The sequence below is a fragment of the Oreochromis niloticus genome, linkage group LG23, assembly GCF_001858045.2.
Source record: "Oreochromis niloticus isolate F11D_XX linkage group LG23, O_niloticus_UMD_NMBU, whole genome shotgun sequence".
Taxonomy (NCBI): Eukaryota; Metazoa; Chordata; class Actinopteri; order Cichliformes; family Cichlidae; genus Oreochromis; species Oreochromis niloticus.
In genome coordinates, this window is record NC_031986.2 from 24908205 (window position 1) to 24927289 (window position 19085).

General features: G+C 37.9%; 1 protein-coding gene and 1 long non-coding RNA gene across 6 annotated transcripts in view; both read right to left on the bottom strand.

Moving 5' to 3' along the window:
* Nucleotides 1–725: 725 nt before the first annotated feature.
* Nucleotides 726–1887, bottom strand: LOC109196998 (uncharacterized). Its single transcript, XR_002058330.2, has 2 exons — nt 1226–1887; nt 726–1146 (listed from the first exon to the last, which is right to left on the bottom strand). It is a non-coding gene; the product is annotated as an uncharacterized LOC109196998 (long non-coding RNA).
* Nucleotides 1888–2338: 451 nt separating this feature from the next.
* The window catches only part of LOC109196997 (NLR family CARD domain-containing protein 3), a 501803-nt gene continuing 485056 nt past the window's right edge, over nt 2339–19085 (bottom strand). For 4 of the 5 annotated variants that reach the window (XM_025902714.1, XM_025902713.1, XM_025902712.1 and 1 more), the window contains 10 exons: nt 12054–12152; nt 11852–11962; nt 9889–9967; nt 8542–8770; nt 5941–7741; nt 5671–5844; nt 5267–5440; nt 4833–4988; nt 3671–3717; nt 2339–3495 (listed from right to left, as the gene is read on the bottom strand). In XM_025902714.1, coding sequence (XP_025758499.1) covers nt 2945–3495; nt 3671–3717; nt 4833–4988; nt 5267–5440; nt 5671–5844; nt 5941–7741; nt 8542–8770; nt 9889–9967; nt 11852–11962; nt 12054–12152 — 3421 coding nt within the window. In that variant the 3' untranslated portion in view covers nt 2339–2944. Of the gene's footprint in view, nt 3496–3670; nt 3718–4832; nt 4989–5266; nt 5441–5670; nt 5845–5940; nt 7742–8541; nt 8771–9888; nt 9968–11851; nt 11963–12053; nt 12153–12236; nt 12295–19085 lie in introns of those variants that run through there. The other variant, XM_019351839.2, reaches the window with a different exon arrangement.

The window sequence follows — 19085 nt, forward strand, 5'->3', positions numbered from 1 at the left end:
TTAAAGAAATACAGAGAAGATTGATATGTGTGCAATAGCTAGATAAAAATATATATTAACAAGATAATATGTAATGTAGAATTTGTTTTCTTCCAATCGGTACCCCAAAAAGAAAAAAAACACAGTACAGAATATGTTTATTTTTATATTTAACAGCATTCACAATACCATTAATCATAAACAGAGTTCTTATCACTTTTCATTAAATGGGATTTACAATGAGCTGCCATTGTATAATGAATTAATAATGTTAATAACCAACCATAAACAGCTGGTATAACAGAGCTCACGTCCACAGTTTAGCTAACAGGTTTTGTAGAATTCTTATTGTATTAGCTTGTTATTTTGAACTTAGAATACCTGCTTTCATTTAAAGTAACCCAGCATTACAGATATATTAGGGCATTTTTTAACCACTAAATGAAAGCAGAGACTTTAGTAGGTCGTTTAATCCTAAAAAAACAACACTACACCTGTTTTAACATAACAGTCAAGTCAGTCATTGCTTCTCAAGCTATGTGAGGTGCACACATCATGCACACATTCATATCAGGTGGATCTGACTCACTTTGACAACAGAAGCTTCACATTAGATTAAACCTATATAGATTTCTTCTTACAGAGGTGGATGGTGGCTATTGACAGACAATAGTGACATAATTAAGTGCAATCTGATTTCTTTTGCTTGTAAACAATTTTATACTATTTTCACAGTGTTAGTAAAATATCAGACAACTTTTTACACAAGCGACTGCAATAAATTCACACCTTGCAAATAAATGGAAGATTGTCAAAAGGTGATTATTTATCTGCATTTTCACGTTTGCCTGAAACATCAAACATTACTTTGTTGTTCCTCTTACCACAGCCTTTTAAATATTGTGGCACTAAAATAATCAAAACATATTTGGATCTGTGCTGGTATATTCTATGTCACGAGTTAGGGAGGACTCAGGCGCAGACGGGATTAGATCCAATAAAGCGGTTTATTTACAGGTCACCAAAGTGCAAGCTATATACAAGTGAAGAGGGAAACCACAGGGTCAGGGTCCAAAAAGCCAATTGGGGAAGGGGAAATCCTCTCACGCTCTCCCACACGCTGTCACACTTGTACTCCACACAGGAAAGGCAGTTGGTCCGGGGAAACTGTTCACAAAAAGGATTAATCACTAACGCGAAACTCTCAAACTGGAAATTAGCTCGTAAGACGAGAAGTAATGCTGACTTGTCTCACTTAATCATCCAGCGAAGACCCGTTCTGCTTCCCAGCCTTAAATATCAGAGAATTCTCAGCTGAGTAATTGAGAACAGCTGTGCAGACAAGGCAGGGACTTGCTGAAGGCTCCTCCCAGGCAGAGTGTCGACAGAGGGAGAGAGAGACAGGCACAAAACAAAAACAAACCAGTGAAGCCCTGTGGGGCCAGCCGGGCAGACACAGACACGGGCAGACATTCTAAAAATTCTCTTTAAAAACTAATATTTTCCACAAACTCCAACAAAGGTCCATCGTTATCCAGGGTACGTCTCTTTCCACCCTATTCACTTATCCTTCAACGTGTCATCAGGTCCCTCTATGACCATTTCCATGAATAACAAGTGAAAGTCATTCTTTTCCTGCACTTAATCATTTTAAGCTAAATGCAGAAAATCTTTCTGTCTCATGAAATTGATTATTTTGGATTTCCACCTGCTTGTTGCCCTTTTGTTTCTGCCTGTTTGAGTTTCATAATTTCATCAAATACACCCAGCCATCCCTGTCTCTGTTTCTGGTTATCGAAGGGTATCTTCACCTCTCATCATCAGTTCATCTTCAACATCAGGCTCACCTTCAACTACTTTTGGGCCATTCTACAATAACAAGATATTTTTTTGTCTCATCCATATTTTTTTTAAACTACAATTCAGCTCTCAGGAAGCACTCAAAGCTGCATTTTCACATGTCCCTACTTCTTGAAAAAATAAGCTATCAATCCACTTTTTGTTTTGATTTCATTAATATGAGCTTCTAGTAATTGTGAAATAGCTTTTGTCTTTAAACATCAACATATTTTAGAGAACAGTAAGCATGCACTGCAAGTTATTCCCCACAAGATATGTACATCCCTGTTATTCAAACCTATTAGTCTGGAAAATTAAAACAAAAGTGAGTGAAAAACAGAAATGAGTGAGCGAGTCACATACTAACATGATGGGTTAACCATCATGTTAACCATAGCACGTGACTTACTTGCTAACACTGAGATATTTTTCAGACTAGACTGAGTGTGTCATTCTAACTAATGTAACCCTGTTATCCATATTTCCAAAATAAAACAAATTAACTTCAAAGTACTTTTCCTTTATCAATAGAAGTACATTTATTTTTGATTTTCACAGAAAATTATTTAACACATCTAACATCTGTTTCTGAATAAACACTAATACTGATGTGCTACCTTGTTACTTTTACTTACAGTCCTGTTGTCATACATATAAAACATTACAGACATATGAAATATTATTTAAATCACATTTCTTGTGTAAATCCACTCTTGCTAGGAGCTAACTTCCTGTCTTGCTTCCATTAGAGCTGCCAAAAATGACTGAAACACCATATGGAGGGAAAAAGTACATTAAACACATGAGCTTTTTTTTAAAACCCTTTTTTAACCAAAAATAAAAAAACCCAAACAAACCAACAAAAACAAACCACTGAAATAAACAGAAATAAAACATTTGGATTCATTTAATGAGCTCAGACTTGTTCGAGATGCAGCTGAACTGGTTCAAAACTGAGCTTTGGTGAAACACAACATATTGATATCCACTGTGAAGCTTTAATAAGAAATATGCACAAAAATCTGGAATAATCGTTATAATGAACTTCAACTGATTGAACTGATGAATCTGAATATGTGATAGAGACAGAAATATACAGAGTGTTAATCTAACAGGAGGACACTCCTTAGGCTGAAGTACACAGACTTACTGAGGAACCAGAAAATAAAAGTCTAAATCCAGGATAAAGAGGTTCAGTGAATGTGGTGTTGAAGGTGTGGAGGTGGATCAGAGTGTCATCAGAGGAGACTCTGTAGAAGGACAGAGTGCCAGCAGGACAGTCCACATACACTGCTACTCTATTAGAGATGGAGGAGGAGGAGATGGATGACGAGAAAGTGAGTTTTCTGTTATTGTGCCAGACATAACGAGGACCATCATCAAAGCAGCTCAGACTCCAGGATTGTTCATTCCTCCCAAACAAACAGTCATTAATGTTTCCTCTTCTTGTGATTCCTCTGTAACTCACTGATATATGAGCTTCTCCACTCCACTCAATCTCCCAGTAAGAGCAACCAGTCAGACCATCTCTACACAGCAGCTGAGGCCAGCGATCAAATCTGTCAGGATGATCAGGATATGGCTGGTCCTCTTCCACATGTGTCACCTTCTTGTTGTTATCAGAGAGTTTAAGTTCTCTGTGTACTGTGTTTGCGTCGATTGTGAGTTGACAGGAATCTGATGGAGAGAACAAACACAATCCAGCTGCAGTTATTGATCCATCATCTGTTCATTGATTGACACTTTGATGATGACTCCTGACATCAGAGATGTGAATGAGTGATGTGACAGTTTGAAGATGGTTGAATGTGAGCTGCTTTGTTTTCATGAATCACATTAAAAACACACTTACACTTCCTCAGACCTGGTCTCAACCATCGGACTCCAGCAGGCTCCACCCTGAAAGGAGGAGGGGGGGGTCAGCCCAGCACAGTCTCTTTCAGCATGCACACATGGACATTACATCGCTCTCATACACATACTGGTAGACACTGATAAAGGAACAGTCAAACATTTTGACTCATTCAAAATGGGACAATATGCTTCAGTTTTAATGTTCCTGTATAAGACACTTTTTCATTGTTTATGTTGACCCCTGACTGCTTTGTTCTCTATCACGTTTGTGGTACATTTATATTTTTTTCATTTGTCATTTTTACCTGCATGCGTTATGAATTTATTTAGTGATGCTGATATTGCTGATATATATATGTCAGCAATATATATATATAAATCTGTTTCAAGAATCCTGATCAGCTTCCTCAGGTAACCCCCTATGTTCATCCCTGGTGATATGCCCTATACTACACTATGTGGTGTTTGACTTGTTGTCATGATCCTGGAGCTTTGATCAAGAGTTTTTAGAGGTTTTTGTTTTAAGACAATTATTATTTTTTATTTAATGTTTTTTTGGCTTAATTATTGTTTTAGTTGATTCATGTATCTTGATTCGATTTATATTGTGGTTAGAGCTTATTTAGTATAAGTGCTTATGTTATTTTATGTTATTTTTATTATATGCAAGCTTTTCCTAGTATTTGACTTCCTGTTTTATTTTGAAAGTTGTTTTCTTTGACTAGCACTCCCCTCCTCCTTGCAAAGAGGAAACATGGGTCTGGAAATTCATCACTGTGGCAGACCTTAGCTGGCAATTCTCTCGACCTCTCTGCTTTTTTTCTTCTGCTACTCTTTGGATGACCTCTGAAGAGGTCCTTCTTCCCTACTTTGACTACAGCAGGGTTTCTCCTCCAGTGCTGGTTCCACAGTCAGTCTCTGGAAAAGTCCCCCAGCACTGATCCACCTCATGAACTGCCATTGTCTTCTCTCTAGCCTCAGGCTGCCTAGGCTATTTTCTTCTGAAATGTCACCTACAGTCCTTCACTATTTGTGGTTTTCTTTTGGTAATTTTCAGTGTAAGTTTTTTTTTTTTTTTTTTTTTTTAAAATAACTTCTCTTTATTAGCTACAATTGTTACTGGTTATTTTCAAAAATGACTTAACAACACTTTTTCTGACCTGACAATTGTACAATTTGGAGTCTTAAGCATCTTCACACCAGAGTCCTCCAGGTTGTTGTTACTCAGATCCAGCTCTTTCAGAGTACAGGATTGGGAGCTGAGAACTGAGGACAGAGTTTCACAGCTTCTCTTTGAGAGGTTACAGCTACTCAGTCTGAGAAGACAATAATGGACAGAAAAATAACATGTTAAAATATCTGGTCTGAACTCTTGACGTCCAATATTTTCTATATAAAATATCTATACATGGTGAATTATTGTTGGTCTTTTCTAAATAAAAACACAAAAAACCCCTATTTATTTTCACTGCAAAAAGGTACTATGTGAATCTAAACTGTGAAAAAACAATTCTATATGGAATAGCTTTAGTTCATAAGTTCACAAGTTCAGGCAAATAGATCATACATCAAACTACAAAGAACATAATCCAACCTGAGTGTTTCCATTTTACAGTCTGGACTTTCCAGTCCAGTCAATAGTAGCTTCACTCCAGAGTCTTTCAGATCATTGTCACTTAGGTCTAGCTCTCTCAGACTTGAAGACTGGGAAGTCAGGACTGATGAGAGAACTTCACAGCTTTTCTCTGAGAGGTTACAGACATTTAGTCTGAAAAAAAAAAGAACAAGTACAGAAGTAATACTGGTAACAATTTGGGGTCACGATTAGATTTAGCAATATTTAATCTCATTTCAGGACTGGTTGGAATTTTAATGTTAATATTTTAAACAGTTTCAGAGTAATATTTAATATAAATTAATGCATGTGGAAGAACGTCTCCTCATTAGCCATGACTCCATGGGCTTATTTTATTTTAAAAAAATATAACTTTATCTGACCTGAGAGTTTCCAGTGTACCGAGTGAACTCTCCAGTGCAGCAGATAGAAGCTTTATTCCAACATCAGTCAGGTTATTGTTACTCAGGTCCAACACTCTCAGACTAGAGGGCTGGGAATTGAGCATGGAGGACAGAGCTTCACAACTTCTTTCTGACAGACTACAGTCACTTAGTCTAGAATGACAAATAACCAAGTGGAAAGAGATTAATGTTTTTCTTGGAAGATATCAGTGTATGATAAATGATATATACAACTTTCAGTATACATACAGAACTTTGTTGGAAGCCTTGACCACTGGCAGCAGCCTCAGAAGAGCTTCTTCTGAAGCAGAGTATTTCTTCAGGTCAAACACATCCAGATCTTTTTCTGATGACAGTAAGATAAAGACCAGAGCTGACCATTGAGCAGGAGACAGTTTATCTGTAGAGAGACTTCCTGAACTCAGAGACTGTTGGATCTCCTCCACTAGAGAATGATCATTCAGTTCATTCAGACAGTGGAACAGGCTAATGCTTTTCTCTGCAGACAGATTCTCACTGAGCTTCGTCTTGATGTACTGAACTGTTTCCTGATTTGTCTGTGAGCAGCTTCCTGTCTGTGTCAGCAGACCACGTAGGAGACTCTGATTTGTCTGTAGAGAAAAACCCAGGAGGAAACGGAGAAACAAGTCCAGGTGTCCGTTTGAACTCTGCAAGGCCTTATCCACAGCACTCTGGTGGAGAAACTGTAGTTTAGGTTTATTAAATAATTTAGACCACTTGGAGATTGTATTTTGGTCATCCAGCAGATTAACTCCAGAGTTAATAAATGTCAGGTGGACATGAAGAGCAGCGAGAAACTCCTGAACACTTAAATGGACAAAGCAGAACACATTGTCCTGGTACAGTCCTCTCTCCTCTTTAAAGATCTGTGTAAACACTCCTGAATACACTGAGGCGGCTCTGATATCAATACCACATTCTGTCAGGTCTGATTCATAGAAGATCAGGTTTCCTTTCTGCAGCTGCTCAAAAGAAAGTCTTCCCAGAGACTCAACCATCTTCCTGCTCTTTTTATTCCAGTGTGGATCTGTTTCAGTTCCTCCATCATACTTGACCTTCTTCACTTTGGCCTGAACCACCAAGAAGTGGATGTACATCTCAGTCAGGGTCTTGGGCAGCTCTCCTCCCTCTATGGTTTTCAGGACATCCTCCAGAACTGTAGCAGTGATCCAGCAGAAGACTGGGATGTGACACATGATGTGGAGGCTTCGTGATGTCTTTATATGAGAGATGATCCTGCTGGCCTGCTCCTCATCTCTGAATCTCTTTCTAAAGTATTCCTCCTTCTGTGGGTCAGTGAACCCCCTCACCTCTGTTACCATGTCAACATACCTAGGAAGAATCTGATTGGCTGCTGCAGGTCGCGTGGTTATCCAGAGGCGAGAGGAGGGAAGCAGGTTCCCTCTGATCAGATTCGTCAGTAACACATCCACAGAGGTGGACTCTGTAGGGTCAGTTAGGTTTTTAGTTTTGTGGAAGTCCAGAGGAAGTCGACACTCATCCAGACCATCAAAGATGAACATAACCTGGAAGTCTTCAAAGTTGCAGATTCCTGCTTCTTTGGTTTCAGTAAAGAAGTGATGAACGAGTTCCACCAAGCTCATCTTTTCCTCTTTCAACACATTCAGCTCTCTGAAACTGAATGGAAAAATGAACTGGATGTTCTGGTTGGCTTTGTCTTCAGCCCAATCCAGAATAAACTTCTGTGTTAAGACTGTTTTCCCAATGCCAGCCACTCCCTTTGTCAACACTGTTCTGATTGGTTCATCTCTTCCAGATGAGGCATTAAAGATGTCTTCTTGTCTGATTGTTGTTTCTGGTCTGTCTGGTTTCCTGGATGCTGTTTCAATCTGCCTGACTTCATGTTCATCATTGACCTCTGCAGTCCCTCCCTCTGTGATGTGGAGCTCTGTGTAGATCTGATTTAGAAGGGTTGGGTTTCCTGCTTTAGCGATCCCCTCAAATACACACTGGAACTTCTTCTTCAGTTGAGATTTAAGATTATGTTGACAAACTGGAGCAAACATGTCTGAAAAGACAGTAAATAAGTTACATAAATCAATATTATTTAATTTGAAATGTTAGATAAAACGTCTTATAACTTTTTATCTTTTAGGAGGCAGAGCCTTGGGCTTTCAGACCCCTCTTCTGTGGAATAAACTCCCAGTTTGGATTTGGGAGACAGACACTACTGAATTCTCTACTTTTAAGATTAGGTTTATAAAGCATATAGTTAGGGCTGGATCAGGTGACCCTGAATCCTCCCTTAATTATGCTGCGATAAACCCCCTGGTGTTTTTTCTTCACTCACCTTCTTTCATTCGCTATGTTGTTATACCTCCCTTTGCATTTAATCATTAGTTATTATTAATGCCTGGCCCCATTGCACAGCTTGTCTTTTGTGCCGTCTTCTTCCCCTCACCCCTAAGCAGTCGTGGAAAATGGCTTTCCCTCTCTGAGTCTAGTTCTACCAAAGGTTTCTTCCTGTTAGAACTGATCTTTTTCCTTCCCTTGTTACCAAGTGCTTGCTCATTGAGGGGTTTCTGACTGTTGGTGGTTTCTCTGTATTATTGTAGGGTTTTTACCTTACTATATAAAGTGCCTTCAGGTGACTTTAGTTGTGATTTGGTGCTGTGTAAATAAAACTGAACTGAATTTAGTTCAATCAAAATCACATTTTATCTCTCAAAATGGTGAAATTGTGGATATTTGTTGGTCAGTTTCATTCATTTCATTCCCCTTAAAAAATACATGTTTGAGTACACACTGTCCCATACACTGAGATAATAAATAATTTAATTATCCTGCAGTTTAGAGAAATCGTCTTACTGCTTTGAAGATGCTCAGCCAGCTCATCCTGCTTCATTCTCTTCAAGAAGTGCAGCGTGATCTTTACAAATGCCTCTGTGACGCTCTTCCTCTGCTCTTCATCATCACCCTCCAACATGTCCACAATGTCCCTCTGACCCTCTAAACATTCAAGGTCATGTGCACCAAGAACCCCTAGGATCTTATTCAGCTCGTTCTTCACAAATGTCAAAATGTTGTCTTCTAGCAACTGTAACAAAAACAGAGGTGGGAAGTATGTGTTTTGTTATATATATTATAATATATATATTATATATTTCTTCTCAGATTTGAAGACAAATATCTGAACTTTCAACTCCTTACAGGCTCTTTGCTTTAGATTTAAGACATTTGAGGGAAGCTATGTTATATCCTATCATATTCGCTTGTATTGTTTTATTATGACATCAGTATGACATGAAGTCCAGTTTGGTTGGTTAAAAAAAATCCCTTGAGACCTACTTTACTTTTATATTTATTTAAGTACATTTTACATTTTGTTGATTTCACTCCTAAGAAACTGAATCAGTACTTCAACTGTTGGAGTCATATTGTTAAATGTTGTCATTGTGTTACTTAAATTTGTAAGTCTTAGTTCAAGCAGCATGATGAAAGACATTCCTTTGTCTCTGACCACCTCTCCAGCCAGTTTGTTGGTGGAGGAGGCTGAAGTGTTTTATTAGTGACATCTATGTGAGGGTTCTGTTTGTTGCTTAGTAAACTTCCTGCTTTTATGATCCTTTTGTGGGCAGGAGGTCACACAAACGCACCCCCACACACAAACATACACACACACACACACATTCTCGCACACGCATACACGTGCATACACGTGCACACACATACACACATAGTGCCTTATCTTTTGTAACCATTGGGGGGTTTTACAATGGGAGGTGCTTGTGTGTACTGTAACTGTTTTCAATAAAAGGCGTCAAGCGGAGGCCTAAGGTGGGGTCAGTCTGCGGTTGGATTCAGAGCGCTTTTCTAAGACACCGACAGGGGCCTCTCTTGCTAGCAAGTAAAATCGATCGATTACTGATTGTCTTGTTTCTTTCGTTAACGAGAATAAGTTTCTAAACCAGCGGGGCCTGTGGAAGCGCAGACCCAACATCAACTTTCACCAAACACTATTTTAGTACCTGTACTTCTACCTAAGCAATTGTGATTGAACAGAATACTATATGAATGACTCAGTTGGACTGAATTCATGGAGCCAAACATCATGTCCATGTTGGACACTAAGACAATTCACTGGTCTACAACGTGTACCATGCAGATGATTTTGAATAGAACAAATGTAAAAGGAGTTGTTGTACATGTACAGACCACAAATATGGATTTCAGCTGTATTTTATGCTGCTGGGCAGACTGACCACGGGGAACCTCCAGGAACTCCTGGCCCGCACTGTGGAGAAATCATGAACAATCTGTTTACATAATCTCTCCATATTTTTAACTTTTTCAAAAATATTTTTTAGCACACTTTTTTGTGAAGTCAGAAATTAATCAAGCACAACACGGAACTTTTTGCTTTTTTGCTAAACAGTAAATTTCAAAATTCATGGTTGACAAGAACAATTATATTTTAGTATGAAAAATATTTTGATTAAAGAACTTTATAGAACCATAAAAACATCATTAATTTAGGGCAGCTGTGGCAAAAACACTTACATTGGGTGGTGGTCCACTAAATTTGTTAGTCACTGTGCATCATTTGGTTCTGTGCCTCCAGGAAACTTATTTTAGGCAATAGAGGGATTGTTTTTTTTTTCTACAAATGGTACATGGTTTTTGTTTTCGCTACTATAAGATCAATGTTGGGGAGAAACGGAATACATGTACCGGTGTTCTGGGAATCTATCCTACCTCACAAACCATCCTACCCGTTGTTTCTGTGCAAACGCTGTGCATGGGGATAACGCAAACCCTTAATTTACATCATTTTTTTAACCCATTGTGAATATTTCTTATGGTTATGGTTATGGTTAGGATTAGGGGTTGGATTAGTCAGAAGTCGTCGGCAAATTATAATACGGGTAGGACGATTTGCCAAAGTAGGACTGTTTCTCAGAACACCGGCGTTACATATTTAAAATACAAAATATGAGTAACTGTATTCCGTTACATTTACTGGTTAAAATGGTGATATTCAGAATACAGTTACTTTGTTGAAATAAATGGATTACACGTCTTTTCCTGTTTCATATGTTTGGCTGTTCCCTCTCTAAGTTTTTGGTAATTCCACGTCGGTGGAAACCCAAACAAAACACACATTAACAGGCTCTAATGCCTGTGTCTCAATCTCGCGGCCCATAATGAGGTGAAGAAATATTTTTTTGTAAAATTATTATTCAAAAATTATTTAATATGAAGGCAATAGGCAGAGTGTTACAGGCATAGCCCTAAAGAATGTGGCCTCATGGGCAGTGTAGTCCGTGCTGCAGCGAGAATGGACTGCCATACCCGTTATGTGTCTGTGAGCGTGAGGGAGGGACACAAAGGAGAATCGAAAAGTACGCGCTGTCACAGGCCAGAAATGGGAGATGGAGGCATGTACATATAATAATAAACACTGCAGCCAAAAAGAGTGCCTGCCTGTAATCTGCTGTGGAATACATTTTAAAAGTAACCTTCCCAGCACTGAATAAGATATAACAACCACCGGCTATCAATCCTGGCGATGGGTTTTGCCAGGGCCTCTGCCCTTGAGTGCTGCCCGATATACATTGCACCAGACCTCTATGACACCTCCTGTGGGTGGTGGGCCCACGAGTTTTCAGCTCAAAGTTTTCTTGGGAATCACCTTGTTGGTGCAAAAGTAATATTTATGTCTATCAAACTGTGTTATCTGTGGCATTTATTACAGATTCGACAAAAGAAATGGAAATAAATTACATGGTTTTTTTTGTTTTTTTTTTACTAAACTGTCTGTTATTTGTAGACAAAACACTGGTTCACCCTTAGGTGCCTTTTTATGCTTAAGTCATTTATAGGTCAGTTTTAACTAAATTAACAAACTAAAAGAAAAAAATTAGGTGAAAAATAATCCTGTACAAAGACTGGACTGAGAATAAGTGAAAAAACAGCCAATATCTGAAGAAAAACTTTGAAAGAGCCTCAAAAAGCCTGGAGAACCATCGTTCAGCACCACGCTTGTAAATAATTACAAGAGTCCGTAGAAACAACATATATTAAGAAATGAGGAGTGGCGTTCAAACCTTTGCACAGTGCTGTAAGCGTGAAAAATAGTGTGCTGGATGCATAAGTTACATTTAGACAGACAGATTACCTCTCTGCAGGAGAACGTTGTCCATTAAAATGAACCTCAAAATCCTTTGAGCTGTTGCTCATTAAAGATGCACAGGTTGGTTCAGGTCCACATTTGATTTTCTGATGGATTCTGAAAAAATATTAAAACTTCTTCATTAAAAATGTCACCGCACATAAATGGATGATAAAAATAAAACAATTTTGATAGTTATATTAATTACATTTTATCATGTGACTGTCTTTGTTTAAATTTTGTAATGATACCCTTGGACCGGTCGCTCTTTAAGGATGGACAGCTGGGTTCAGGTCCAGGTTGGTTCCTGTGAATAATGATGGAGCAGTGATGTGAATGCTGAGCTGTGACATGGAGAAGAGTCATGGACAGTTAGAGATGGTCATCTCACCTCTGAGCTTTGGTCTGGCTCTCATGTTCCCCACACAGAGTGGTTTTAGAGGGAGGGACTCCCTCCTCTCTGTCCTCACACTGATCCATGCTGCTGAATTCACATCGGCTCACACACACTTTCTACCTTCACCTGCAGAGGAAACACAAATCATTCATGTGCACATCAACTGAAATCCTTTCCATCATGTGTGCTGTCCAAGTATCAGCTGCTTCTTTTCTGCTTCATCTCAGTGTCAGCTGAATGCAGTCAGACAGCAGTGTGAGGCAGAGGAAGCTGCCATCAGTGGCTCTACTTCTACTATCAGTCCGCTAGATGGAGCCATGAAACACACACGATGCATTCACTGACACATTCGCAGATGTGATTTGTTTTCAGTCTATTAATATTCAATTAAAGTTGTTCAAACACGGCTCGAGTCACAGAAACCGATGGAGACACGGGGGAACATCATGTGACAGAGTTTAGTTTTCTTCTTCAAACGGCTTTAACAGGAGTTTTGACTGATTTTGGGATGTTAAGTACTGCATAGTCATCAGTTATTGCAATTTTTGGGTCAGATTACTATTATTTGCGTCATACTTTTTGAATTAAACATATATTTTGGAATAATTAATTTGTTTTTCTGCATTGTTTGTTTGTTGTATAAGGTACTTTTTTCATTTATGTTTTATTGGTTTTCTTTTTTATACAGGGAATACAACAGTACAATTTAATAACAGAACAACATTGGGAAAAACAAAAACAAACAACAAGATTATACAAAATCAGGCCTTCCATTTTGTATGTAGTTCAACCATTTTGACCAAGATTCTTTAAAAAAGTGCACCTGTGACTTCAGTCTAAAAGTTATTCTTTCCATAACAAATATAATGTATATCAAATCAGTCCACTCATTTGTAGTAGTATCTTTACTAAACCAACGATGGGTTTTTAGAAGCCACCAACAGCACATTGAGCAGATATTTATCAGATTTACACAAGTTAAGACTCTCTAAGTTTCCTAAGTACAGTACAGTGAAATGAAATTGTTTTTTTTTAAAGACTGTGTCCAGGACCTTATTTATTTCCTTCCAAAATGGTGCCACACGAGGACAATCCCAAAAAATATGGAAGTGATTTGCTACTGCGTGCCCACACAGCCACCAGAAGGTTGTCTGTTGAGAATCTTTGGATTTCTGTGCTGGGGTACAAAAGTAACGAGTTACATTCTTCCAGCAGAATTCCCTCTATGAGGGGGAGCTTGTTACTGACAACTGCTGCATACAAATTTTATCCCATTCCTCTCTTGATAAGGTTAGATTGCCCTCTGTTTCCCATCTTGTTTTTACATTTTCTCTATCATGACCCTTTAGATTGGTCAGTGATCAATATAATTTTGAGAGTTTTTGATAGGGTGCATCCTTATATGCATTCTCGAATATATGAATAATTTCTTCATTCCCCATCAGTAACTGGGGATGATTTAATTTTTTTATTCAGAAAATCCCTCAGTTGCAAATATCTAAAAAAAAATCTTGATTTTGCAACTCAAAATTATTCCTAAGGTCCTGGAAACTCATCACTTTTCCCTCTTTTAAGAAGGTACTGTATGTGGCGAGACGTTTATTAGCCCATGTTTTAAATGTCAAGTCAATCTTACTAGGCAAAAACTCTGAGTTGTATGTGACCCACCTAGGGGGTCCAGCCCCCTGTTTAAATTGATACTTTTAAAGTAATCCATTCCATGTCTTCATCAAGCTTATTATCCAAGGGTTACCTGGGTCTCCCAAACAACTTGACATTGAGAGGTCTCCTATCAGTGCCCTAACAGGAAAGTTACCGCCCAAGGAGTGCTCGATTTCCTTCCATCTTGAGCGATACCCAGGCTTACACCAGCCCACCACTGGCTTTATTTGGGTTGCCATATAATAGTCATGCAGGCAAGGAAGGCCTAGTTCTCTTTTATCTTTGGGAAGTTGAAGTGTTTTACACTTAACTCTTGGCTTTTTACCCGCCCATATAAATCTGGAGAAGATTTTATTCCTTTCTGGGTTTTCTATAGGAACACACTGGAACAAGTGTAACATCTTTGGGAGCGTATTCGTTTTTGTGCTATCCATTCTAGAAGAGATGTTTAGATAAGGAATTAATGTCCATTTACTAATATCTATGATAATATCTTTTATATAAAGTGGAGAGTAGTTAATTTCTTCCAAACTAATTAGATCCATTGATAAATTAATGCCCAAATATTTAATAGTTTTTTTGTCCAAACCTAATTCGTATTTGCTGTGCAAATTTTGTGGGGGACTATAACGACTATTGAGAACTTGTGTTTTTTGGACATTCAGTCTATATCCCAAGTAGGACCCATAATCCCTTAGAACTGACATAAGCTCCGTAAATGATTTGGTAGGGTTTAATAAGTAAACCAAAACATCATCTGCAAACAACGCCAATTTCTGCTCACTTCCAGCTATATTAATCCCTTTTATTGTGTCATTCTGCCTAATCCACTGAGCCAACGGCTCTATAAAAATAGCGAATAAAAGTGGACTCAATGGGCATCCCTATTTTGTTGACCTTTCAAGCTCGAAAGCATCTGAAAGTTCACCACTGATCTTCAATTTTGCGGTTGGTCTGGTATATAAAGCCCTCAATATTGTAATAATCGACCCACTAAACCCAAATTTAAGCATTACTCTGAATAGAAATTCCCATCTCACAGAGTCAAAAGCTTTTCCAGCATCTAGACTCAGTAATATTGCCGGTATTTTATTTAAATTAATGTGTCTAGTAATTAAGTTCTCCTAATAATATCGTGGGTTTGGCGCAACCTAACAAAACCAGTTTGATCCAAATGTATTATTTTTGGCATGATCCCTTTAAGTCTCCGTGCTATGATTGATGTAAATAATTTCTAATCTACATTTAATACACTTACTAGTCTATAATTGGATGACTCTAATTTGTCTTTACCATCTTTAGGTATAATAGAAATTATAACTTGTTTCCATGAGAGGGAAGCTTCTCCCTTTGTAAGGACCCAATTAAATGTTTTAAGTAACACCAGTGTCAGAGCGTCTCTCACTTTCTTATATCACTCTGCAGTAAAGCCATCTATACCTGGAGCCTTATTTGCCTTGAGTTTACCAATCACCAAGTGAAGTTCTTCCCTTGTAATTTGCTTCACTAAAGATTTATTTTCTTCTTCCGTAGGTTTTGGGAGGGAGGTCTAACATGTCAAACAAACTCTCCATTTTTCCATTATTATTCGTGAGTGGTTTGAATATAGTTTTTCGTAATATTTCTTAAAGTAGTGCCTAATTTCCTCTGTATACTGCATTTCCATTTTGGTTTCTGGGTCTCTTATCCTGTACACTGTTCTATCTGCTTGTTGCTTACTTAGTCTATATGCCAATTGTTTCATATATTTAGTTCCCCCCTCATAATATCTTTGTTTGGTCAACATTAGTTTTGTTTGGAAAAATAGAAATCAATTTGATTTCTATTTTTTGCAATTTTTAATTTTGTCTTAGTATCAATAATATTTTTGTGTGTAGCCTCTAAGTCTGATAGTTCCGACTGCAGCATCTGAAGTTTTGCAACTTTGGATTTTTTAATATTAGAGGTTATAGCAATAACTCTTCCTCTCATCACCGCTTTACAAGCATCCCACAATATCAGTGGGGATATCTTATCTCTATCACTGAACTCCAGGTACTCGGTAATGTCTTTTGTTAACTGTTCACATGTCTGTTTATTCAATATACTAGAATTTAATTTCCAGTTAGTAATTCTTCTCCTTTGAGAAAGTTTTAAAGCTAAATATAGAAAGTACTTAGAAAAAGATTAAAAAAAAAAAATCTAAACATGTACAGGATGTCAGGACCTTTAGACTAAGCAGGTCCAAACTTGTAGACCCACATAGTAGAAAGGTTATTCTCTTCTTTCTTCTCAGCTCAATGGTCATTTTTACCTGTAAATTTGATGCTTGATAGATTTTTTATTTTCATTTCTAAACTTTCAAGTGTAAGACAATTGGTAGTTGGTTGGTGTTGAAAACATCCCCTTTCCTTCTGTTTTTGTTAGAATGTTTTTCTGCAGTTCCAACAGGGACAGTATTTTCTTATCTGTTGGGAGAAGCTGATGAGCATTGTATTTATTTTCATGGGTTTGACTGCTTTGTGTCGGTGGCTTAAATTGCTAATTATTCTACTAAAGTTGCATATATAAGAGCACAGATTCAGTTGTAGACAGATACAGGTCAAGCGTGCACAGACATGCACTGTATTCGAAGTTCAGTCAGTTTTTAGTCATGTGATCTGGATCCTCAGTACAACTGTAAGATGTCTATATGACTTGTGAGACCAACTTAACACTTAAATCCTTCTCATATTTAATGTCTTCAGTGGCTTCTGCCAAGAATTTCCTGGTAATAAGTGCCCAAAACAATTTTGAAGTACAGATCTATTTAGGATGTATAATTAGCCCATCCGGGATTAATCAGTTGATGAGTTATTCTTAAGTAATGTTTCAGAGAGCAGGGAAGACATTTTCTTAGCATTTACACAACAGCCACAGTAATTTAATTATACTGTCCTTCCTTCTCTATCACAAAAAATCCTCATATTTAACATCCATTACTGTCAATATTAATTCAACATTAACACAATTTAGAACACAAAACTTGCTGATTGCAAACTCAATAAAACTGCAGCATAAGTTTGCTTTCTTGCATTATTTGTGCTTGGAGGAGCAAAGCAAAAGAACCAACAGACAGGCATGTAATGCACCTACAGCACTTTTCTAGTCTTAATGAACACTCAAAGCACTATTAGGTACAAGTCCCACTTTATCCAGACATTCTTGCAACACTTTATCTCTGTTACTTAAAGGACCAATTTTAGAATCGCCAGTTAACCTGACATGCATGCTGGAGAGGTTCAAACATGCAAACTAAACCCGGAAAGGTCCCAGACAGAATTTAAACCACAGACCTCGTTGCTGTGATCAGTGTAATCAGTCCACAAACACTGAGTGCTTTACCACAGAGCACCACCATGTCATCCTGTTTCAGATCTCATGTCTGTGTCAAGACACTCTCAAGGCACCGTGTGACTTTTGCATGAACTCTGCTCCTCATGTGCACCGCATGTGATCACTCCTACTCTGTTTTACTATTCCACTGTTTGAAGATTTCCCCATGATCTTTCAAAGATCAGCAGTGGTGCAAACATCAACAATATGAGTGAAAGTGTTAACATTGTCTCATAAAAGAACAAAATGCACACAGACATGGCATGTAGAGTTTAGAGACCCCCTAAACACACCATAGTGGTGACAGCATAAAATTTTAGAATATTTTCATTTTGTTTATTTTGAATCAGGTTTGGACAAAGACATTTTTCTGCTGCCAAAAACAGGTCGAATTATCACGACCAGTATGAAAGGGTTAAAGTGTCTTCCACTTTTGTTTCCCCCCCGTAAAAGCGTCATTGTTCTGACATGTTTTTTATTGTGCAACTGCTTTAACTTTTAGTTTTTTGGCTTTGTTTTGGACCAAAAACTATGAACTTCTAATGCCATCATAATAGCAAGATTTCAGAATATTGGAGCACATAAATAAGTAAGTCGTACTTTTGTAACTGGTTGAAGCAAAAATTGTCAAAGCACAAAAAGAGAAATATTCAAAAAAGGCATAAATACTTCAAGAGAACAGTGAAGAACAGGAATTGAGTAGATGTTAAGTTATAGAAGCAGACCAGACATTTCTAAATAGAGCACAAACTGCCTCGAACATTTTGATGGAAATGTGAATCATTCTCTTCAAACTCACACAAGATGTCAGACGAGCTGCTTAAAGGTCGCCTCCTTCTCGGGTCCAGCTGTGAGTCAGTCAGCGTGATGTGTGGAGTGGCAGATTTCTTTTGTTTCTGCTGGAATTAATCTGAACAAAGCTGGTGTTAACAAGAAAAACAACCATTACCATCACATGGAGCTTCACATGAAGAGGATCATCTGACAGCAAGTCCAGGAAAGTGAAGTGAAACTTTACAAAGAAAGAAAACACACAATGAGGAGCTTAGGGAGAAATTGTGAAAGAGGAAAATCAGGAACTGATCAGTTTGAAATGTTTGAGGTTTTACAGAAATCTGCATTTCTGTACTGTTATTGTTTGTACTGAACACCAGAGGTGTGGACTCGAGTCACATGACTTGGACTCGAGTCAGACTCGAGTCATTAATTTTATGACTTTAGACTTGACTTGAAAAAATGTTCTAAGACTTGTGACTTGACTTGGACTTTTACACCAATGACCTGGGACTTGAATTGGACTTGAACCGGTTTACTTGAAAAGACTTGATATTTCACCCCAAATCTAAAATTTAACACGCATATTATATAGAAAGTGTGCACCATTAATTCAGTTCATTCATTCATTTATTCAAACCACACTCCGTACGTATGTGTGCGTGAGCTGTAGCACAGCCAATCAAATTAACCAGATTTTAAAAACAAACAAACAAACAAAAAAAAAACGCTCAAAAATGCTGCGAGTAGTTATTTTTTTTCAGGTACATAAACTATGAAGTAGTCAACAAAAAACTGAAATGCAATATGCAAAACATGCAAGAAGAGAATCACAGGCAGAGATGGAACAACTTCCAACTTTGTCCGACAGTTGAAGTTGCATAATGAATGGTGGTGCTTCTCTTTTGCTACGATGAGATAGCTGACTTCATCTAACTAGCAAATGTTGTCCAGGCTACGTTGGTGATACTGTTTTTTTTACTGTGTATGATATTTTTGTCATGCGATTTTAAAGCCGGTCCTACAAGCGCATCCAAGAATAACATGCAGCTT